At 42.7% G+C, this 24701-nt stretch overlaps 1 protein-coding gene across 1 annotated transcript in view; it reads left to right on the forward strand.

Annotated features, from left to right (window-relative positions):
- The window catches only part of LOC136883471 (D-beta-hydroxybutyrate dehydrogenase, mitochondrial), a 388732-nt gene that overhangs the window by 223949 nt on the left and 140082 nt on the right, over nt 1–24701 (forward strand). Inside the window, exon 3 of the mRNA XM_067155786.2 lies at nt 2314–2562. Coding sequence (XP_067011887.2) covers nt 2314–2562 — 249 coding nt within the window. The remainder of the gene's footprint in view (nt 1–2313; nt 2563–24701) is intronic.

Consider the following 24701-nt stretch of genomic DNA (forward strand, 5'->3'; position numbering starts at 1 on the left):
GAGTTTATCAGATAATTTAAAGCCAAACAACCACAAGCCCCAGCTCATCCACCTTAACTCCGTATTATATTAGAACTGTAAAGTACCTCTTGAAATGTAATAGTGAAAATTGCAATTCATTACTCACATTAATCAAATATTTGAGGATGTAGGCATAACTCTTAATTGCATCCGGTCAAAGTGCATAAAATACGAAGAACATAAATAACTAATTTCTTACAACGTAAATTGAAAATGACATGGATTTCTGCCTTCTTTCTTTTATTATTTTCTGTCTCCATTGCAAACCTGTGTATCGCCACAGTGATCGAGTGTGACTGGGAGGACTTCGCCCAACCTCCACGGCCTGTGACGTAGCCACAGCGTCACTGTAACGCTGCGCTCATCGCCTGCCAGTCCGCCCACTTAGAGTGCTGGGCGCCCGCGAGACGGAATGCCAAGCGTGAGCACCCCTGCTGTATATTGTCGTAATCTGAGATAATATCGCTTGGTCAGTTGATGCTTCATTGCGGTTTCTTTAGTTTATTTGCTTTGAATCACTTGACTACCCAATAGTTTTCATTTAATGATTCAATTTGGCTTTAAAAAGTAGAATATATAATATGGTACTTTTTAACAAAGTTTACTGCTCATTTAAGTACAGGATTATATTATGTCAAATATCACATCGCTTGTTATATTAATCATATTCGTTTACAGACCTCCTTCACAAAATCTTGCAACGTTACGAATAAATAAAACAGAAGCTTTTAAACATTAGAATTACAACATAAATTGCTCCTATAAAATGTTCCTAAACAATATTCTACATAATACATTTTTTGTTAGAATTGGCTTTACGTCGCACCGACACAGATAGCTCTTACGGCGACGAAGGGATAGGAAAGGCCAAGGAATGGGAAAAAAGCGGCCGTAGCCTTAATTAAAATACAGCCCCAGCATTTGCCAGGTGTGACAATGGGAAAACACTGGAAACCATTTTCAGGGCTGCCGAGAGTGGCGCTCGAACCCACTATCCCCCAGATGCAGGTACACAGCTGCGCGTCCCTAATCGCACGGTCTACATAATCACGGCATATAACATGAAATGATGCATAATTCAAACACAGAAATGACGGTTAGTCAATTCATGTGAAACTTAAGTTTTAGCGATTGAGGGGTAGGCTGTCACTACTGTACGGCCGCAGGGTTTTCAGGGTTTCGTGGACTCACAGCGCCATCTTATAACAGAGTATGCGTGTGACGTCATATATTTAGTACAAATGTCGCCTTATTTTGAAGCGCTATTTCATGAAAACTGCGTTTCAAATTTTCATTTTTTTTTTTTTTTTGCAACAGGTACGTCGCCTGTTTTATCTGTCTATTTACACATTTTTTTTGCTATTTTGCTTTACGTCGCACTGACACGGATAGGTCTTATGGCGACGATGGGATAGGAAAGGCCCAGGAATGTGAAGGAAGCGGCCGTGGCCTTAATTAAGGTACAGCCCCAGCATTTGCCTGGTGTGAAAATGGGAAACCACGGAAAACCATCTTCAAGGCTGCCGACAGTGGGATTCGAACTCACGATCGCCCGGATGCGCCTCTACGCGCACGGCCAACTCGCCCGGTATATTTACACATTAAACATAATAGTAAGTTAAATACTCTCGATGACAGACGCGTTCTAACCAAACAGTAAAAGCGTCTTAAAATTTTTCTTTCCGTGTACACGTTGTAGAGGAACGCGAGTCTACGTCAAAAGTCTGAGCAATTAACTATGCAAAGTTTACATTGATAGCTACCAGATGGAGCAATCATTTAAAAAGAATCAATTTTGGCCCTTGCTCAAGAAATAGGGGCTGCCTGGCTGAGGCGATAAAGGCGTGCTCGGTGCGCCCGGAAGGACGTGGGTTCGAATCCCCGTCAGGAAGTCGTGAAATTTAAGAAACGAGATTTCCACTTCCGGAGGTGCATATGGCCCTGAGGTTCACTCAGCCTACACCAAAAATGAGTAACAGGTTAATTCCTGGGGGCAAAGGCGTCAGGCGTAGAGCAAACCACTCTACCCCATCCCGTGCCGAGATTAACAATGGTGGAACCCTTTACCTTCCACTCCTCCAAGGGCCTTCATGGCCCGTACGGACGTGACTTTGCTTTGCTTTGCCTTTGCTCAATAAATGCATAGCACCATCCAGTTACGGCCACGGTCCCTTCCTTTCCACACCTAGCCCTTTTCTATCCCATCGTCGCCATAAGAACTATCGTATCGCTGCAACGTATAGTAAATTATAATTAAAAACATTAAAACCCGAATGAATTTCCTGTTTGCAGGTCTCCAGACGGCGCTGCATTTGGCCGGTCTGGGCTACCGAGTGTTCGCGGGTTTGAAGGAACCCCAGGGTCAGAGTGTCGCAGCCAAGGCCCTGAGAGCCTGGAACAAGGCACAGGAGGGCGAAGGAGAAGCAGAACTAGGCAGTGAGAGAGGCTCGCTAATCACCCTGGCACTGGACGTCACGAGAGAGGACCTGCTACACGAGGCTGTGGGGACTGTGCGCAGTCATCTGCCAGCTGGGGAAGACGGTGAGTGTTTTCTTTTCTCTTTCACATCTCACTCTTTACTACAGAATTCTTCCACCCTTCCTTTCACCATTGGTTTGAGAGCAAAACAACAGCGTTACCTACCCCTCCACCATGAAGTGAACAAAACATAGAGGAGTAGCCACTCCCCCACGTGGCGATCAGCACAATCTACATCGCCTCCGACTAAGGTGGACCAACTGTTCAAGGAAGGAATGAGGGATAAGAGAGTCAATAAAAGGGGGACATTCTGCAATTTAGGGGGACAGCTTCATTTTTGTCTGTAATTTTTATAACATTTCCAAAGCATTGTGTTGCCAGTTTCCCTCTGTTTGACGAAGAGCACTCTTACTGAAGTAATAACTAATAACAGAGAAAAATACATTTCACTCATCTTTACTGTAGGCCTACAATTTATTTTCCAGGCTGTGGGTTGAACACTAACGTCTTCTTGCAAAGTTTGCAAAACGTCTCGTGGACGTTACTTTGGTCAGGATCAAAGTATGGCGTTTTGGTTTCCCACTTTTCATTATATGCACATACGCCTTTATTTTACCCTTTTGCCTTTTCGAGTTTAAATGACAGCTTTCATTTATTGTGACCAAGTGCACTCATCACTATCCGATGCCGAATCCATTTCAAAAATCACAAAAATTTAAAGAACTCCAGTTAACACAACACGTCTATGTTGATCCGCTTCGTGTTACAGGATGACCACGCACGCCATGCCACGGACTATCGGTAACTCGGAAGGTACATCCGGAACACTTCTCCAAAGATGGTATAACATGCTTTCAAAGATCATCCTGTTGGCAACGGTTTAGCTATGTTTAGTTGAAGCTGGATGGCAGGATAGTTGCGTATTGTGAAAATTCGTCCGATAAAATAACACGAAAATCCGTTCAGATAGCAAACGAAACAATTGTAGGACAAATAACCTCCCGCGCGGGACATTTATAAAATACCTTAGAATGCGAGACGGTTGGTCACCCTGTCTCCGATATGCTGTTAACTCTAATAAGAGAAAGATTCAGTACGGAGAACTGGAACAATGGCATAATGTAGAGAGCACATTCAAGGATGTGGGCTGGAAGAGTCCAGGTCATGTATTCAGGTTATCGAATAAAGAGAAGGGAGGATTATGAAGACTCTCTAAACCATGGCCTCTCCGGGTTCATGCACCTGGTGCATGCACTGTGCACGGTGCAAAAGACGACTTTGCTTGGTTGACCAGACTGCAGACTCCTCGATTTGGAGGAATAGCGCTGTCTCTCTTTTTCCCCACGCCTGTCTCCCTCTTCCTCACTTGCTCCGTAGCGCTCCAAATCCGAGCCGAGTTGACCCGAGCTTAGCCGAGTAGCCCAGAGACGAAACATTGGCCCGAGCCGAGCCGAGTGAGACCGATGCACTGTGCACAGGAACTCTGCGCCTCAGTTTGCACGCGTGAGATTTTGGGCGTTTGAGAGGCCCTGCTCTAAACTTCACAAACCTAATACGGTGAGATGATGGTGGGAAATGCAACTTTCAGTACCGAGCAAGTGGCTGTGCGGGTTCGAACACACTATCTCCCGAATGCAAGCTGACAGCTACGTCACCCAAACCTGGCAGCCACTTGTTCCGTCATACACTAATTTTCAATATGTTGTTAAGATATCAAAATAAGCAATAAGCAGTATTGCGCCAGACGGTTGTGGATTTATAATACAAGTACGAAAGGGCAACATACAGGTATGAGCGTGCTATTTTTATTATGGTATGAAGGCACTCGTCGATTGGTATCTCAAACGATGCGTCGACTGATATATCTGTCGCTTGTTTCGGAACCCAACCGCGCTCTTATAGAGTTCTATCATTTTAACCGTAAATTCCTTTCACCAATGCACTGTACCATGAAATGAAGAATTGAAAACAGATAAAAATACTATTCGCAGAGAAAGATTGTATTTAAGTATGACTGCCCTGTCCTACAGTCGTCAGAAAGATACTGACAGCGCGAACCCCGTTCATAACAGTTGCGTGTCGCTGAAATATCGACACTCAAGGATTTTTTTTTTTTTTAATGGTGATGTTACAGGATTGCCGAAACGCACGCTGTGCTCTTCGGTGTACCGGTCGGTTCAGCGTTTTGCATGCTGGTTTGTACGCAGCATCACGTTTTTCAGAGACGCTGAGGTACCGGACATCTTTTTCCGCAGGAGTTCTTTTACGTCCCAGTAAATCTATGGACAATATTTCAGCGCTTTGAAATACCAGTGGATTGAGCCAGGATCGAACCTACCAACTTGGGTTCACAAGGCCAGGTCACCACTCAGTCCAGCAAATGCGGTTCCTACATCTACTACTACTACTACTATTACTACTACTACTAGGAAACGTTTTCATTCCTCCCCTGAAGGGGGAGGCGGGCCTCTTAGACGGTTACGCCGTCTTTCAGGCCGGGAGATGTGTTACGGTGGAGATGTGCGGAGAAGGTGAGAGGGTGGGCGGCCGTGGCCTACACTACGAACTGTCCCGGCATTCGCCTTAGTGCAGGAGAATGGAAAACCACGGAAAACCATTCTCAGGACAGCCCACGGGTGGGGCCAGGCGTGAAGTGTAGCACTGTTCCCCAGGCCCGTCTCCCGAATGCAAAAGCGTAGAGCCACGGTAGAGCCGTGGCTACTTTTCCTCTGCTCGGTTGGCCGGTCAGAGTACAGAGCTGTTGGACCACGGACAAGCCGTGGCCTCTTAAGGGACGAAACCCTCTCTGCATCCACCGACGTTCCTACATCATCTGGATAAGCTTATTCGATCTGCGTCTGTTCCTTCGTTGCAGCGAGTTCAAGAGTTCCTAAACAATAATAAATTACTGTCTCCTTCCGGAAGTGTTTAAGCGATATGCCAACACCATCCGTCTAAAAATATAGCATGTGTAATGTGTTGCTATTACACGGTGCACAGGAAGACGTTTATTGCTTCCACACACTTTAAAACCTAAATCACATACCCATTATAGTGTGATACTAGCTCCCCTCTAATTTATGTCTACTGTACAGTCTCGGCGACATGTTTTACTCAACCGGCAGCTCTGAAGCTGGCTTTGAGTTGTGAACTACTTAACAATCCTGGACTGGACTGGACTACTGTGATTGTTGTTGTCAGACAATTTGAAAGAAAAGCAACTATCCGTGATAGAGTGACACATACAGCCCATTAAAAACTTTGGCCAGTCCTATGGCCTGCAAATACTGAAGTATCACGTAGTCAGTCTAATGAGCCTTCTTGACAAAATCCGCTGGCTTTCAGAATGCGAAATCAGAAATAAATGGTTGGGGGGGGGGGCATAGGGCTTATCTACTAGTGTTTATTTCAGGGAGTATTTGCCAGGCGGGGGGGGGGTTAAATTTCCCCTGTAATTTAATTCCCCCCCTCCCCCAGACGTTGGTAAACTGTACATCTTTTAGTTTGAATTTTGTTGTTATAACGAGAATGATAAACATTAGAACATTATTCCAACCAGCTGAGAAGTTTTAAGAGACTGTCGCTTTCTTACGAAAGGCCAGACGAGGCGCGATTTGTCCCGATTTACTGCTTTATTAGTGGAACTTTCCTCTACCAGGGCTAAGTTCTGACTTAAAATATTTGTCGGTTTGTACACTGCTTAAGTGAATATTGTCCTATTGGCTACTTATCGTAAACACACACTCTGCAAGAAGTACAGGAGTGGTGTAAGCTCGAGCTACTGAGAGAAATGACAAAGGAGGAGAGCTTCAAGTAATTTATATTTTTCCCGGGTTTCAGATGGACTTGTCAGAGTGAAACATGAATAATAATAGGCTGCAGGTCTGGATTGCCACTGCTGCGTTGTTTTATTGCTGAAGGTCTGGCAGTCACTTGAATTATTACTGATGTTTTCATAAAAATATGTACAGTAAAAATCATTAATTTCAGTCATAAATTATATGTGTTCTACATTTTCCTCATAATTTTATAATGGAAAGAATCCCCCCTGCGAAATTTTAGTAGGGGGGAACCTTTGAGATAGGAAATCCCCCCCCCCGCGATTTCGCACCCTGCCACCGTTGAATTCACAAGACCTTTCTTGGTCAGGAAGCCTTATTTTCCTAGAGAAGAACAGGGGGAGAGAAGACACCATCAAAAGTAATGTTCAAATATTTTACAATCACTCACAGTTGAAGGAAATACAAAGAATAACATTTACGAATCAGTGTAGGCTTAGTACAGAAAATGCAAGGAAGCAGGAGTCGTAGATAGTATTCCCGAGTTTCTAGTTAACCACTCACTGGATTGTAGAACCAACAAGGATTTTGGGATATATGTTTATATGAACTTTTTCTTCTTTTGGTGTAAGGAACCCGTCCTCAAAGTTTGTAAAAGTATTTTAGAATCACCCTGTGCATTCATGTGTATGACAAATTAGTTAAATGAATAGTATGGAGCTGTCTAATTGAAAGCAGAAGCACATATTGCTGTAAATGAGACAATTGAGGAGCCGATGACCTAGCTGTTAGGCCCCTATAAACAACAAACACCATCATCATCATCAGTGTTGTATGTCCGGCGCTCCCTTCTCGCTCCGCCAGCCAGCTACACGCGCGCCAGGTGTCATTCTTCTAGCCTCGACGCGCAGCCCTCAGTGCGCGTGCCTGAACAGTCGTGTGTGTACTATAAAGAGGAACTCCCAGCCTGTCCTGAACGCACTCTCTCCTCTGATTTGGATTGCACCGAACTCCGTCGCACCTTCAAATCATTTTTGCTCGGCCGGGTGGCTCACCATCTATAACTTAGCTTCCCGCCGATTCAATCAGCATATTAGGCCGACACCTAGTTGGTAGTCAGCCTCCCCAGCACCATGTCCAGCTGCGTGCTCCATGACATCGATCCCGCTCTCTCTGACCAGGACTTACTTGCCAAACTCCAAATGGCACACGTCCCAGCCCGAAGCGTCTCAAGGATACTGCAAGACTTCGTCCCTACACGTCGGGTCCTGCTACATCTCCACTCAGCTGACGCCGTTTCACATTTTCTCGCCAGCGGAATCTACTTGGACAGCCAGATCCACCGAGTGACATCTTGTCCTTCGTACTTTGCCAACGAAACACCACCACAGTGGACTCCGTCCCAACCATCTTCCTCTCATTTCTACACAACTCCCATCGCCACCACCACCAGCACCACCCTCACCACTACCATCGCAACGACCAGCACGCCCTCCATCCCTCTCTATCCTTCTGTCCCGGTCACAACTGTTATAACATGCCATCCTTCTCCTCTCATGACTTCTTTCCTCCCTGTCTGCCCTAGCCCTGAAGGACCTCAACACCTGAACCAACCCACTGAGACATCTCCGTCTACAGCTGCAGCACTGCCTTCGTCACCACCATCTACGCACGCCGCCGACGCAGCAGCCTCCGCCGCACCACCATCCACGCAGTCCTCATCGACCTGTCACACCATGTACAGCTGTGTGATACGCGGAGTGGATCCTGCTCTCTCAGCTCGAACGATTCTCCAGGAACTTCAAGCCGAAGGCGTCCCAGTTCGTCGCGTCTTTCGGATCAAGAACTCCTCCGGCCCGACGTATATGGTCCGCATACACCTTCCAACTGCCGAAGATGTCCAACGACTTATTGCCAATGGAGCTTACATCTATCGCCATCGTCATAAAGTTGAGCCCTCTCTCTCCCCACCTCAACCTATTCGCCAACGTTTCAACCCACCATATTGCCGCCCCCGGCCAATTCCTCCTTTCCAACCTAGTACACCCGTTTGCCCACGCCTTTCCCCACCTAATTTCTTCCCTCCACCACCTCCAACGCTAGATATCATCCGACTCCTCATCACTTCCCTTAACAATATCACAACAATTCTGCAACTCCTCACATTCCATTTCCACCCTGCTACATTCATTTAAACTTCACTCCTCGAGCACAATTCCTATCGTTCCCATCTCCCCAGCTAAGAAGACCCACCGTTACTTCCTCATGAATATTTACATCGCTATCCCCATCTTCCTCTTCTATCACACCATCTACTTCTTTTCCCTTCTCCCGGCCCGAGAGATCGCGACACGATCTAGGGGGCCCGCCCCGCCCTTCGGGCGGGGAATGAAAGCATTTAAGCAGCAGCAGCTGTCCTGATGCCCACTTGCCCCGGTGTCCAGCTCCAGAATACACCATACGTCGAGCACGGAGGCTACTCCTCTTGAAAATGTGCTTCGGCCAGGTGGACTGAATTCTGGCAGTACGAGGTCTCACCTCTGGTCACCGCTCCTCTTCCGCTGCCCATATCCAGTCATACTATTACATACCGTTATATTTCCCTAATTAATGCAAGCTCCCTTAGTTTCGCTAAGTAAGAATTCTTCCAACATTGAACTTGCTTTTATGAACTCAGCAAGGAAGGACTTTCCAAAACATTTATGTCAGTACTTCGGATAGTTTTCGACTATCGACTTTTCATATCAAGGACTATCTTTTCAAGATAGTAGTGGATGTAAATACTGCAAACTTGTATATAGTACAAAAAAATAGACTCTTTCTCAAGATTCCTAATTCATTTGCTTCAAGTTAAATTTCAGTTTTATTTGTGTAAATAGTGTATTTTGCATTTGAAGCGAATAATAAAGTTGTGTTTTGTAAATCTCAACCTTGGTGACAACAATCATCATCATCATTATCATCATCAGGCAATTGGATGCAGAAGCATGTTTTATCGTATTGTTGTAAATGAGACAACTCCCGGCTTCCTCTGCAAAGGCAATGAAGAGCGACAAAACTCAATAAATCTCCTATAGGCCCATTACTTCTACAGAAGGAATTTATAAATTTTACTGAAGTTTCTTCGATTCTGATGATGTTTGATAGAGCATGCTATCAGATATTACATGACGGGGACTTTGGCTTCGGCGCGAAACTACTCACCGTGGGAAGACAATTATTGTATCGTCTTCGGCAGTTATGCAGCTAACTTCCGATAATTTTCGTACAGGGATTGAAAATATAGCCTATATTTTCCTTTAAAGTGGGTCGAATTTAATAATTCACTACGTTAAACGCAAAGAGACCTCCCCTTAGATGGAAAGATGAATGGGATCCCTTGAACTGACACTGCCATTGTTATAGCCGGTCATTTCTTCATCCAGTTTCTAGAGCGGATATAGTGTCGTACCAATATTTCGAAAACGGTTGGTTTTAGAGCCTTAAAAAGTGATTTTCGGGGTCCAGTTAGTATTCAGTGTTTGCTTCATTCAAACTTCAGCTGATGCTTCGTTCCTAAGACAGCCGAATTTATACTTGTAAAATCTGTTTGATTCAGTATGTTGAAGTCTGCTGTGGTGTGTAATTGTATACGATAGTTCTTTAATTTACATTTATAAATCAATTATATAAGAAATTTCTATTTTTATTAAATGTTTTCAGAACGCTGCAAGGACTGTTTTCGAGAGAAGACTTTAATTTAACCGAGCGAGTTGGCCGTGCGGTTAGGGGCGCGCCGCTGTGAGCTTGCATCAGGGAGATAGTGGGTTCGAATCCCACTGTCGGCAGCCCTGAAGATGGTTTTCCTTGGTTTCCCATTTTCACACCAGGCAAATGCTGGGGCTGAACTTTAACTAAGGCCACGGCCGCTTCTTTCCCATTCCTAGGCCTTTCCTATCCCACCGTCGCCATAAGACATATCTGTGTCGGTGCGACGTAAAGCAAATAGCTAATGTGCTGAAGGACCTAAATCTAGGTAATGGAAGGGGCTATCCACTTTTTTTGTTGACAGTGTTAACTGCAGAGTCGTAAAAGGCAAGTATACAAAATTTGGTTCATATTGGTGAAACTGTATGGATTTATTTAAGGAACAGACACACAAAGGACAAACTTTCTGCTTTATATATTAAATACAGTGTTGACAAACGCAGAGACATGTCCCTTATTGTAGGGAGTTTTGGCTTTTTTTTTTCGCAGTTTAGGGTCGTAGGGAAGAATTTCTGAATAATCTGAAAACAGCGAATTTCTGGCCAAATAATGGTACGCCTACAAAAAAAAAAATATATAAATAAAGAATAAATACGTTTCAATGTACAAGTCCAACTCCATACTTCGTTTGTGTGGATACGTTGATAGGGATGATCTCACCATGAGCGGAGATGTTTGATAGGTGAATTTTCTTGTTGTTCTATGCCAAGTCTTTTACATCTACCATTCAAACAGTACATTCAATTAGCCATGCAATTACGTAGTGTGATAAGAAGATCACGCGGTTTGTTTTTCTTCCTGCATTTCAGACTTTTTAAACAAAATCCCGGTACGTTAGAGGTAATTAGTGTCTTTTTATTAATAAAGTTTCAACGCCGAGAACGAGAAGGAAATAACGAGGTGAACTCAAATAAATTGAGAAGCAAAGCCAGAAACAAACAATGAGGAAAGTGAGGCAGCAAGAAAGAAGATTTTAATTAGTGTTAACTCCCGTTCCTTACGTATGGCTTTACATTTGTTATGAGGACTTTTGTCTTTAAATATATCAATTTACATTAGATACTTTCCTTTTAATAATAATAATAATAATAATAATAATAATAATAATAATAATAATAATAATAATAATAATAATGAAAAATGAAACAGCGTATGGCTTTTTGTGCCGGGAGTGTCCGAGGACAAGTTCGGCTCGCCAGATGCAGGTCTTTTGATTTGACTCCCGTAGGCGACCTGCGGGTCGTGATGAGAATGGATTGATGATGAAGACGTCACATACACCCAGCCCCCGTGTCAGCGAAATGAACCAATTATGGTTAAAATTCCCGAGCCTGCCGGAAATCGAATCCGGGACACCGGTGGCCAAAGGCCAGCGCGCTAACCAATTAGCCATGGAGCCGAACAATAATAATAATAATAATAATAATAATAATAATAATAATAATAATAATAATAATAATAATAATAATAATAATAATAATAAAGATCATCCTCACTTTCCAGACGAACAGAGAAATACAACTCCCACGGGTGAAGGAATTCCATCATGATTCAAGACAGAAGGCACAGAAAGAAAATTGCAGAAGCGAAGGATTTCTCGGAGAACAGCAAGAATAGGGTATTCTCAGAAGAGGTACGAAATAGGCCGAACGAGGAAATGAAGGAATACTGGCGAAAAGAAATGAAATCACGAAATTTGTGTAATCGTAGCTTATAGCTGGCAGAAACGAGCACCTATTATTATTATTATTATTATTATTATTATTATTATTATTATTATTATTATTATTATTATTATTATTATTATTATTATTATTATTATTATTATACCTGAAATACTATACGCGAGTGAAACACTGGATATCCACAGAAAAACAGTACTGGAAGACATCCTGAAAGAGGAACGTAAAATCATCAGAAAAATTCTCGGCCCAAAACTGACTGACGAAGGATATAGACTGCAGTCTCGTACAAAAACCGAGGAGCTCTCAAACCCTGCGGCCGACGTCAGAAAAAGACGCCTGAAATTTTACGGACACATCAAACGCCTTCCAGAAAACAGACTGACAAGAATCTTACTTGAGGCAACAGAAAACATTAAAACAAATAGGTGGACAACGGAAATCCGCCAAGACCTGGAAAAATCAGGAATCAAAGTGGCCGACATCGCTGACCGAACCTGCTGCAGAACGAAAATCAACAAGTGGGAAGTAGAGTCAGAGAGAAACCACAAGAAGACAGGAGCTAAGTGGACAGAAGAACAACGAAGAACCACAATGAGAGAAAAACTGAAGGCTGCCTGGCAAAGAAGGAAATGAACAACTTCTAAGTGAGCTTTGCGTGATCAGTTTTCTGGTCTTTTTCGCATCTAATAATAATAATAACTCAACGCACTGAGGAGGAAACTAGAAGACCGCCAGGGTTTTTAAGAAAAGCCGAAGTTGAAGATGGGAAAGACGTGGACTGAGGAAAGAAACGGGCAACACCGGCAACAAATGAAGGAACACTGGGCAAAGATCAAAGCCCAGGGAAGACAGCTGAAATAACGTGGTCCTTACTAGGCCGATACGAACAAAGAAATAATAATAATAATAATAATAATAATAATAATAATAATAATAATAATAACTTTATTTTTTATTTGTCTTCTTTCTGCATATTTTTCAAGTGTGCTGTATGATATAAACGCATTGTTAAAACTGCATGTATCAAAATAAAATAGTACAATAAACAGTACCCTCTTTCTAATCTGCGGTTTCCGAGAAAAAACGAAAATGAAAATCCACAGCCTTCTTCCAGTCATTCGATCGGGTCAGGATTGGAATGAATGAAGCCTCGATCTAGTGACGAGGATAAGAATCGCGCCGGCTGCGGAAGCCTGTCGCTCTCCACTGGGGCAATGATTAATGACTGACGGATGAAAAGAAATGACATTATATTGGAGAGTGTTGCCGGAATGAAAGATGACAGGGAAAACCAGGAGTACCCGGAGAAAAACCTGTCCCGCCTCCGCTTTGTTCAGCACAAATCTCACATGGAGTGATCGGGATTTGAACCACGGAACCCAATGGTGAGAAGCTATAGCCTGAGCCACGCAGGTTATTATATAATAATAATAATAATAATAATAATAATAATAATAATAATAATAATAATAATAATAATAATAATAATAATAATAATATGGACGGGCTGAGTGGATCAGACGGTTGAGGCGCTGCCCCTCTGACCCCATCTTGGTAGGTTCGATCCTGGCTCAGTCCGCTTGTATTTGAAGGTGCTCAAATACGTCAGCCTCGTGTCGGTAGATTTACTGCCATGTAAAAGAACTCCTGCGGGACTAAATTGCGGCACCTCGTCGTCTCCGAAGACTGTAAAACGTACTTAGTGGGACGTAAAGCCAATAATAATAATAATAATAATAATAATAATAATAATAATATAAATAAATCCATAGCCTGTTTCCAGTCATCTGGTCGGGTCAGGAATGGAATGAATGAAGCCCCATCTTGCGGCGAGGATAGGAATTGTGCCGGCCGCCGAAGCTAGTCACACTCCTCTGGGGCAATGATTAATGAACGACAGATGAAATGAAATGATATTATATTGGAGTGTGTTGCTGGAATGAAAGATGACAGGGAAAACCGGAGTACCCGGAGAAAATCCCGTCCCGCTTTCGCTTTGTTCAGCACAACTCTCACATGGAGTGACCGGGATTTGAACCACGGAACCCAGCGGTGAGAGGCCGGTGCGCCGCCACCTGAGCCACGGAGGGTCCAATAATAATAATAATAATAATAATAATAATAATAATAATAATAATAATAATAATAATAATAATAATAATAATAATAATAATAATACCGGGCGAGTTGGCCGTGTGGTTAGAGGCGCGGGAGATAGTGGGTTCGAATCCAACTGTCGACAGCCCTGAAGATGGTTTTCCGTGATTTCCCATTTTCACACCAGGCAAATGCTGGGGATGTACCTTAATTAAGGCCACGGACGCTTCCTTCGAACTCCTAGGCCTTTCCTATCCCACCGTCGTCATAAGACCTATCTGTGTCGGTGTGACGTAAAGCCACTAGCAAGAAAATAATAATAATAATAATAATAATAATAATAATAATAATAATAATAATAATAATAATAATAATAATAATAATAATAATGCGTGTTTACGCCCCTTAAACGGATAGCGAGGATTTTTGTACTTAAAACGGTCAATTCGTTTACGGGTACAGTTGCTCCCCTTTTAACTCACAGTGACTCGGACAGACCTTGCTGGGATCTGAACCAACGTCTTTAAGCATAGAAGGCGAGTACCTGTCCAACTAATCTACGTAGCCAGTTAGAAATGTTATCCCGCTTTACGTGGTCTCTATATCAAAAGGTTGAAGTTAAAGCCATGTAGTCTCTATTTACTAAGCCGTGGTGGTCCGAGCTTTATCCTCGAGACTTACGAGCGTAGAGCAGATAAGGTGCAGCTAACACAGGTTTCCCATTTATTGTCCAAGTAGGTGAGTGGGTGGGTGTGTAGTGTGAACTTTCGCTCGTTCGACCTTGCCGGGTCACTGGACCGACATACGTACTGCATTAGCAACAACACTCTCACACTAATCATCTCAATTGCAAGCCATTTTGCTAAAATCCCAGCGTCTGATATCATCGTGTCTTTGTTTAGTCGTCTTTCTTTCATAATCGTGCACTTTTCTTTCACAACGCCGACGGCAAAGCGTTATCTCCTACAAGGTAATTTTATATTAATTATGGTTGTTTGCCAGCAAAGAGCTTGGCCTTAAAATATTTTTTGCTATTTGCTTTACGTCGTACCGAGATAGGTCTTATGGCAACGATGAGATAGGAAAGGCCTCGAATGGGAAGAAAGCGTCCGTGGCCTTAATTAAGGTACAGCCCCAGCATTTGCCTGGTGTGAAAATTGGAAACCACGGAAAACCATCTTCAGGGCTGCCGAAAGTGGGATTCGAACCCACTATCTCCCTGATGCAAGCTCACAGCTGCGCGCCCCTAACCGTACGGCCAACTCGATCGGTTAAATTAAAGTCTTCTCTCAAAAACAGTCCTTGCAACGTTCTGAAAACATTTAATAACAATAGAAATTTCTTACAAAATTGATTAATAAATGTAAATTAAAGAACCATCGTATACAATTACACACCACAGCAGACTTCAACATACTGAATCAAAGTGATTTTTCAAGTATAAATTCGGCTGTCTTAGGAAAGAAGCATTAGCATTATAAACCTGAAGTTTGAAGGAAGCAGACACTGTATACTAACTGGAAACTGGAACCCCAACACACCCAAACTGTTAAAAAATGATTGTCATTGTTCTCAATCGAGGTTACACCCAATGAAAGTATGATTTAAGTCTTGAATTGACTGATTATCTCATGCACAGTAGGGAGAGTCCATAAATCCAATGCAACATTAAGTGGCTTCTACAACTTCTATGATCGAGTCGCATACGCATTATAGATGTTATGTATCTTCTGTCGGCATTCCATTTGGAGAACCATGGTTTTGCTTGTTTTAAGGGGCCTAACATCGAAGGTCATCGGCCCAACCATGGTTTTGTTGGGAGGCCTGGCTGATGTGAAGTATAAACCTGTCCTTTATCTCTTAGTATTTGTCTCCAAAAGCAAAGCAAAGTCATCTCTGTGCAGGCCATGAAGGCCCCTGGAGGGGTTGAAGGTAAAGGCTTCCACTATCCGTAACCTCAGCACTTGAAGGGGTAGAAATATAATAGAAATAGAAATATATTTATTTAAAGTTAATTACAAGTAGGACCAGAGGTCCCTTTGGCTGTAACTAACTGCCACTTTAACTTAAATGTATCACCTAACATACAAAATCTAATAAAAGAATACATAAAAGGCGTAAGATACATTTTCCTACTGAGGATATAAGAATAAGATTAAAAACTAAACATCTAGGAGATTGCAATAATACTTTTAACATTTCATAAACATACACTATACTAACAAGGAAGAGAAGACGAAAGAGAAACCTAAGAATTTTAAAGCCGAGGATGAATTAAGAGTAAACTGAGCATCTAAAATGTATCTAGGGGGTTATGATATTTCGTACTTTTTAATTAATTTGGTAAAAATTCATTTGCATGGCTTAATAAGTGGAAAGGTAGTGGTATTTAAGAAATTTTCTCTGAGTTCCCACACTACTTTGCTGAATTTCATATAGTTTAAGATCGTTGTATAATTGAGAGGCAGTGACAATGAACGACTTACTGCACTTTACCGTACGATGCTGTGGAACCTGAAGGGTGTTAGCTATAAACCTATTGTCCCGATCATGCACTTGACTCATCTGAGTGGTTAGCTCTACGCCCGGCCGCCTTTGCCTCAAGGAATTAACCTGGTACTCATTTTTGATGTAGGCTGAGTGTACCTCAGGACCATATGCACCTCCGGAATTGGAAATCGCGTTTCTTAAAGTATTCAACTTCCTGACGGGGAACCGAACCTACGTCCTTCCGGGTGAACTGAGCACGCCTTTACCACCTCGGTTTCTCCAAACTTGAGATAATTCTTCTCGAGAGCGATGATGAAGCAATGGAAAGAAGTCCCTAAACTAGGCTGCCAGATTACAAGCATGAAAATACGGTGCACTTCGACTGTCGTTCATTATTTATTATACCATGTTTAAAATTAGAAGATCCGAAATTCTTAACAGCGGCCCAATTCCAGTACATCAAGTGTTGCAAAAAAGAAACTCTTCTCTTTGTGTAAAGGTAATGATCAGGAATATGTGTTTCAAAAAATGAAACTCAAATATCAATAACGAACGATTTATTTGCCAACATTTCACAGAGCATCTCTGGCGTCGAAGGCCAACGGTAAGGACTAATGTGACGCCACTTCCGTCGCACAATTTGTCGCGTTACACAAATTTTAATAATAATAATAATGCTATTTCTTTACGTCCCACTAACTACTGTTACGGTTTTCGGAGACGCCGAGGTGCCGGAATGTAGTCCCGCAGGAGTTCTTTTACGTGCCAGTAAATCTACCGACACGAGGCCGACGAATTTGAGCACCTTCAAATACCACCGGACTGAGCCAGGATCGAACCTGCCAAGTTGGGGTCAGAAGGCCAGCGCCTCAACCGTCTGAGCCACTCAGCCCGGCACACAAATTTTCGGATGACCCTTAAGACGTATTTATGTCAAAACAATGCTCACTGTACAGGATTATAAGTTGTCATTTTTACATTGTACCTGTGTATACGTCTGGCTCTCTGGTTTGTTACATTTAGGGCCAACTTAACAAACAGAAATTACTTTCTCTACACAATGAGAAATACATCGGAGCTTTGTATTAAATAAAGTTTAAACACGGTATTTTAAACTATACAGGACGGTTCACGAAATGTGGGACAATGTTGTTGTTTGAGTCATCAGTCCGTAGACTGGTTTGATGCAGCCCTCCATACCAACCTATCCTGTGCTAACCTTTTCATTTCTACATAACTGCTACATCCTACATCTGTTCTAATCCGATTATCATATTCGTACCTTGGTCTACCCCTACCGTTCCTATCACCTACACTTCCCTCAAAACCAACTGAACAAGTCATGGGTGTCTTAAGATGTGTTCTATCACACTGTATCTTCTTCTTGTTAAATTATGCCACCAATTCCATTCGTATCTCTTGATTCGTGATTCGATCTATCCATCTTACCTTCAGCATTGTTCTGCAACACCACATTTCAAAAGCTTCTATTCTCTTTTTCTTTTTGAGCTAGTTGTCGTCGATGTTTCACTTCTATACAATGCCACACTCCAGAAGTAAGTCTTCAAAAACATGTTTCTAATTCCTATATCATCGCCGCCGTAAGACCTATCTCTGTTGGTGCGACGTAGAGCCAATAGCCAAAAATAAATAAATAAATAAATAAATAAATAAATAAATAAATAAATAAATGTTGTAACCAAGGTTGAAGTTTACAGAACACAACTTTATTTTGCTTCACTTTATAATATTTACACAAATAACTGAAATTTATTTTGAAGCAAAAAAGGAATATTGAATCTTGAGAAAAGTCTGTCTTTATACAATATGTACAGGTTTGCAGTCTTTATATACACTTCTATCTTGAAAAGATAGTCTTTGTGAATTGACACGTTGATAGTCGAGAACTATCTGGCACACTAACATAAATGTTCATGAGAGTCCTTGTTTGTTGAAGTGCCTGAATTCCTAAAAAGGCAAGTTCAATTGATTGAAGAAATTCCACCTAGCGAAACTAAGGGAGCTTGCATAAATTAGGGAATGAAAATGGCTTGTAAAGAATTACGGAACATAGGCAGCGGAAACAGGTAAGGGAGCGGTGACCAGAGGTGAGACCTCGTACTGCCAGAAATTCAGTCCACCTGGTCGAAGCACATTTTCAAGAGGAGTAGCCTCCGTGCTCGACGTAGGGTGTATTCTGGAGCTGGACACCGGGGCAAGTGGGCAAGTGAGCAGACAGGGAGCTCCTATTTATAGTACACTCGATGGTCAGGCACGCGCACTGAGGGCTGCGCGTCGAAGCTAGCAGAATGATACACAGGCGCGCGTGCAGCTGGCTGTCGGAGCGAGAAAGGGAGCGCCGGACATACAACAATAAATAAATAAATAAATAAATAAATAAATAAATTCCTATATCAATGTTCGAAGTGAGCAAATTTCTTTTCTGAAGAAAGGCCTTCATTGCTTCGGTTAGTCTACATTTTATGTCCTCCTTACTTCTGCCATCGATAGTTATTTTACTACCAAAGTAACAATATATTCCTTCAAGACTTCATTTTCTAATCACCTGCATCACCTGACTTCGTACGACTGCACTCCATTACTTTTGTTTTGGACTTATTTATTTTCATCTTGTAGTCCTTACCCAAGATTCCATCCATAAGCAATTTCTCCAGATCTCCTGCAGTCTCAGATAAAATAACAATATCATCGGTAAATCTCAGAATTTTGATTTCCTTTCCTTGGATCGTGATTCCCTTTCCAAATTCCTCTTTGATTTCCTTTATTGCCTGTTCTACATAAACACACAAAAGGAGGGTGGAGGGGGCAAACTGCAGTCTTGACTCACTCCTTTCTGGATTGCTGCTTCTTTTTTTTTCAAAGCCCTCGATTATTATCACTGAGGACTGATTTTATACAGATTATAGATAATTCTTCCTTCTCGGTATCTGATCCCGATCCCCTTCAGAATCTCAAATGCGTCCGGTATAGTTTGTGCTGGGACAACGTGACACTTTAGAGAAATAAGGGACTATCCCGTAAAATAAGGGACGTCTGGACACCGAACGAAACCGGTAGAGCAACACAGCTAATCCGAGATTAAAGAAACGAAATACGAGCCTCGCATTAAAAGTATACGGACAACATTATTGTTTATTTAAATAAGGGTGATTACAGGACAGCTGATTAATTAAGGGGAAATCTGGGAAATTCTGGAATTTAAAGCGTTTTAGAGTCCGGGGTGAAGAGCTGTCTGTCTCTTCATTCCTGATAAACAGGTGTTTGGGAGGAGGTGAGGTATCATGCACGTGTGCCTCGCACAGTGCCGGACGAGATTGTGTATCGATGAGTCATTGCTGTCCTGGAGGTCGTTCATGTTGTCGTAGCCCCGGGAGATTAGTCGGGATTCCATCACGCTGAGATGAATATTGATTAACCAGGCCCTTGGAAGAAATGGCAGGCCCCCACAAGATAAACAAACATGGGATTGTTTAGATCTGTTTCAATAAAATCGTTGATGTCGCGTTTGGTGTGTGTGTCTTTTTGCTGGACGTGTTTCAGGAAAACTGGATAAAAGGATGTTCGCCGAAAAACGCAATGCACCGCCGCGCGTAACGGATGAGTGCAGCCGTATTTCTTCCCAGTGGTCTCTCCCGTTAAAAGAGGTTTCTGTCAACCTTTAGGTCCATTCTCTAAAAATGCAGCTTTCTTTCTTTCTTTCTTTCTTTCTTTCTTTCTTTCTTTCTTTCTTTCTTAATCTGTTTACCCTCCAGGGTTGATTTTTCCCTCAGACTCAACGAGGAATCCCACCCGTACCGCCTCAAGGGCAGTGTCTTGGAGCGTGACACATTGGGTCGGGGATACAACTGGGTAGAATGACCAGTACATCACCCATGCAGCCTCACCTGCTATGCTGAACAGGGGCCTTGTAGGGGGGGGGGGGGGAGGACTGGAAGGGATGGACAAGGAAGAGGGAAGGAAGCGACCGTGGCCTTAAGTTAAGTACCATCCCGGCATTTGCATGGAGGAGAAATGGGAAACCATGGAAAACCACTTCCAGGATCGAAGAACCCACCTCTACTCATTTGACCTCCCTGAGTGGTCCCCGGGTGTGGCAGCTAATCACACTAACCACTACACCACAGAGCCGGACTGCATTTGTATTCTTTTAAAAAATCAGCATGAGTACTGTTTCTTGATCAACTATGCCTTTCAACAGCGAAGAGCTGATGTCGTAATATTAAAAATTTAGAATTATCGACAGGAAAATTTTACCTGGGTGCTGATTAGCACAAGCCAACGGCCGTAGCCGTGTTGAAACACCGGATCCCGTGAGATCTCCGAAGTTAAGCAACATTGGGCGTGGTCTGGAGTTGGATGGGTTGCCACGCGCTGTTGGTGGGGGGTAAGGGAATGGAGGAGCGGAAAGGAACTGGCCACCCTACCGCACGTAAACTCTGGCTCAGGAACACCTCTGCGGAGGTTCGGACCTGCCTTCGGGCAGATAACCCTTACCTTACCTCATTAGCACATTGACTTAACTGCTGGCTTCCTGCCCGGAAAGCTGAGGTTCGAATCCCGGTAGATCCTGTGTTGAAATTTTCATGTAAATCACGTGGCGTCGGAAAGGGCATCCGGTCTTAAACCCCCGTCCTAAACCAAAACGTGCTAGGGTGGCTCCAGCTACCTCAGAAATAACAGGGATTAACTGAAGAAATTAAATACAAAAATTACACCTGCATTTTTTCGTCTTGCAAATATTACAGCCTGAGGACATAAAATTGTATATTGTCATATGTATTTACATATTTACAACAAGACTGTGCCTCAATAAGGTAAAGAGTAATCATGAATCTAGAAAAAGTGTACACAATTACGGTCACGAATATTTACTTAATATAAAGAAGAAAATGTTTCAAAGTAAAACTGCATATTTCTGTATCACTTAAGGAGAAATACGATTAAATTAAATTAATTGTTTTCTGAAAGATAATTCAAGGTACAAAAGATATATAGAAGCATTTTTAATTTACATGAGATGGAGAAAGGTTAAATAAAATGTATACAAATATTTAAATCATCACATGAATAATAACAATAATGAAAATGAAAACCTACAACCTGTTTTCCAGTCAGTGACCGGGTCCGGGATGGAATGAATGAAGCCCCCATCTTGCGGCGAGGATAGGAATTGTGCGGACTTCCGAAGCCTGTCGCACTCCTCTGGGGCTATGATTAATGACTGACGGATGAAATGAAATTATATTGGAGAGTGTTGCTGGAAAGAAATATGACAGGGAAAACCGAAGTACCCGGAAAACACCTGTCCTGCCTCCGCTTTGTCCAGCACAAATCTCACATGGAGTGACCGGGATTTGAACCACGGAACCCAGCGGAGAGAAGCCGACGCGATGCAGCTTGAGCCACGGAGGATCCAAAAAAGTGTTCATAATTATGGTCACGAATAGTTACTTAATGTAAAGAAGAAAATGTTTGAGAGTAAACCTGCATATTTCTGTCCTATCACTTAAGGAGAAATACGATCAAATTAATTGTTTTCTGGAAGATAATTCAATGTACACAAGATGTATGTCAGCATTTTTAATTTGTATGAGAAGGGGACATTTTTAAATAAAATGTATAAACATATTTAAATCATCCCATGAATAATAATAATAATAATAATAATAATAATAATAATAATAATAATAATAATAATAATAATAATAATAATAATAATAATAATAATAATAATGCAGCGGCTGGTTGGTTACTTTGACTTGGAGAATGAGCGTTTGCAGAAGGTAACCCCAAACAACCTCCGGTGAACTAAGGCTTCATCCCGTACAGGAAACCTCTGCGGACCTTATGAAAAGAGCGTAACGAACAGGATAGCGATAAAAGCGGAAACGTATTAACGAGGATTTACTCTATGTTGCATTCTTCTGTGAGGTAACAATGGTAAGCTGAGATCCAGAAATCCCTTGGTAATGTAATACTTTTCAGTTCTTCCTCACTTCCATTTAACCTAAAATGTGTGAATGATGTGGAAACAGATGGAATGTATTTTTGTTACCAAGTTTAGAAGGTGAAGTTGGCAGGCAGGTGGGGAATGAGTTTGCCTCCAGGCGTAATTAAAGTGGCATTCCACAGCGCCACCTGCAGGCTGCTTATTGCAACACCAGCTCTGGTAGGATGCGTGCCTCCTCGCTTTCTGTACACGCGACCTCTGTCAAGTGATACTCCGATATAACGGACCCAATCAGCTATAACTGTACTGATAACTACAACAAAAATATATTTGCCAATGAGCTATATGCAAGTGGGAACTTCACCGCGTAACTGCGGTAGAAATGCTGTAGTTCATGCTGAAACCTACCTCGAAACTTTGGCGACAACCGATATGCTGCGAGAAGAGCGAATGAAAAGAAAATAGCTGCTTGTTTTCACTGCAAGGCCCCGAAATTAAGTCTTGAATTGCGTACGACCGGGCGTGTTGGCCGTGCGGTTAGGGTCGCGCAGCTGTGAGCTTGCATCCGGGAGATAATGGGTTCGAGCCCCACTGTCGACAGCCCTGAATATGATTTTCCGTGGTTTCCCATTTCCACACCAGACAAATGCTGGAGCTGTATATTAATTAAAGCCACGGCCGCTTCCTTCCCACTCTTAGATCTTTCCTATCCCATCTTCGCTGTGTCGGTGTGACGTAAAGGAAAATGTAAAAAAAAAAAAAAAAAAAACGAATTGCGTACGGTATACAGGATATATCAAAACTATACCGAAAAAAATCAGGGAAGCTCTTCGTGTTTATTATAAGAACGATAGTGCAATCGGATTGGCGGATAATTTTTTTTCTCGAAAATGAGAAATGAGGTTACTTCCGGGCGCACGATTAAAATTCACGAACTCGCCGCATTTGCTATGCCAGAGCACAAGCCGCCGCCGTCCCTCACGGAAGAGAAGGGGAGGGAGGGGAACTGGGGGTGTATGTTTCAGACAGAGATAATGCTCCGCGCGTATGCACAAGTTTCCTCGCTCGACTCGCTCAGGATGGTCCTCCTCTCTTACAGGCAGTATCCACAGTTCCTCCCGTCTGCTGGTCGCAGTAACGTTCTTAGTTATCTCACATCCTCGAAGATGCAACGTTGCCGTCCCACGACTTTGCGTTCTTCCTTCACTCACGACATTGTGAATGGAATGAAATACTGGACGAAGGAAACAATACGCACAATGGTTTGATTGCAGTAGATGTTCGCTTACGGTGCAGTAGTGACCTTTGGACTCTGTTCAGGATATGTGGTGTGTCGCGAACGATCTAATAAGCTGCCTGTTTTCTTGGTACAAGTTCATCTTCTCTGTCTACGGGGTTCGCACAGTAGTCAATTTGTGCAGAACAAACTGTACACTGCCAACTGGGGCTGGGGCGTTCACACCGAGCATTACCTCTGTCTCCCACTTCCCCTCCCTTCGATCCTTCTGCAGTGTTGCCAGGTCTCCCGAAATTTCTTCTAATCCAAATATAAGGAAAATGAATAATAATTATTAATGGTGCATAATATACTGTATTTGTGCCGAAAATCTCTCCTCGTCTCACTGCGTGACGTTTTCATCGATAACATCACTTGTTAGGTACTTCCCCGCATTCATTTTAGGCTCGAATTACGTAATCTCTCCCCTCTTATAGAACTCGAAACTCACGCGCTTGACTGCATCATTCGAAGGGAAATCATATAGAATACAAAATCTGCATCCTGCTACGACTTCAAATTTGGCACACAATTGCTACGCCTGATGATTAAGTACATCTACAGGAAGTAGGGAGAAAGAGAATAAGAATAAGAAGAAAAAGCAAAGAGTGGCCAGAGAGTACAGGTGAGTGACTATTGCGTTCTTTAATTTAGTTAGATTCTAACATTTCAGTGCTCGAGAAACTACACAAATTTTCATTAAAACTGCAGACATTTTTTACGTACAATCTACAGAATTTTTATTTCTAGACCTGGCAACACTGCTTCTCTGACGCACACTTGGCAACACTGCTCCTCTGACGCACTGCAACACGCTGCAGCTGGCGCTCTGGCATAGCAAATACGGCAAGTTCGTTTATTTGAATCGCACGCCCAGAAGAGCGTCCCTGATTTTTTTGTCGGTAGAGTTCTGACGTCCGCCTCTGTGGTGTAGTGGTTAGCGTGATTAGCTGCCACCCCCGGAGGCCCGGGTTCGATTCCCGGCTCTGCCACGAAATTTGGAAAGTGGTATGAGGGCTGGAATGGGGTCCACTCAGCCTCGGGAGGTCAACTGAGTAGAGTGGTTTTCCGTGGTTTCCCACTTCTCCTCCAGGCAAATGCCGGGGATGGTACCTAACTTAAGGCCACGGCCGCTTCCTTCCCTCTTCCTTGTCTAT

Source organism: Anabrus simplex, chromosome 11 (assembly GCF_040414725.1).
Source record: "Anabrus simplex isolate iqAnaSimp1 chromosome 11, ASM4041472v1, whole genome shotgun sequence".
Lineage (NCBI taxonomy): Eukaryota > Metazoa > Arthropoda > Insecta > Orthoptera > Tettigoniidae > Anabrus > Anabrus simplex.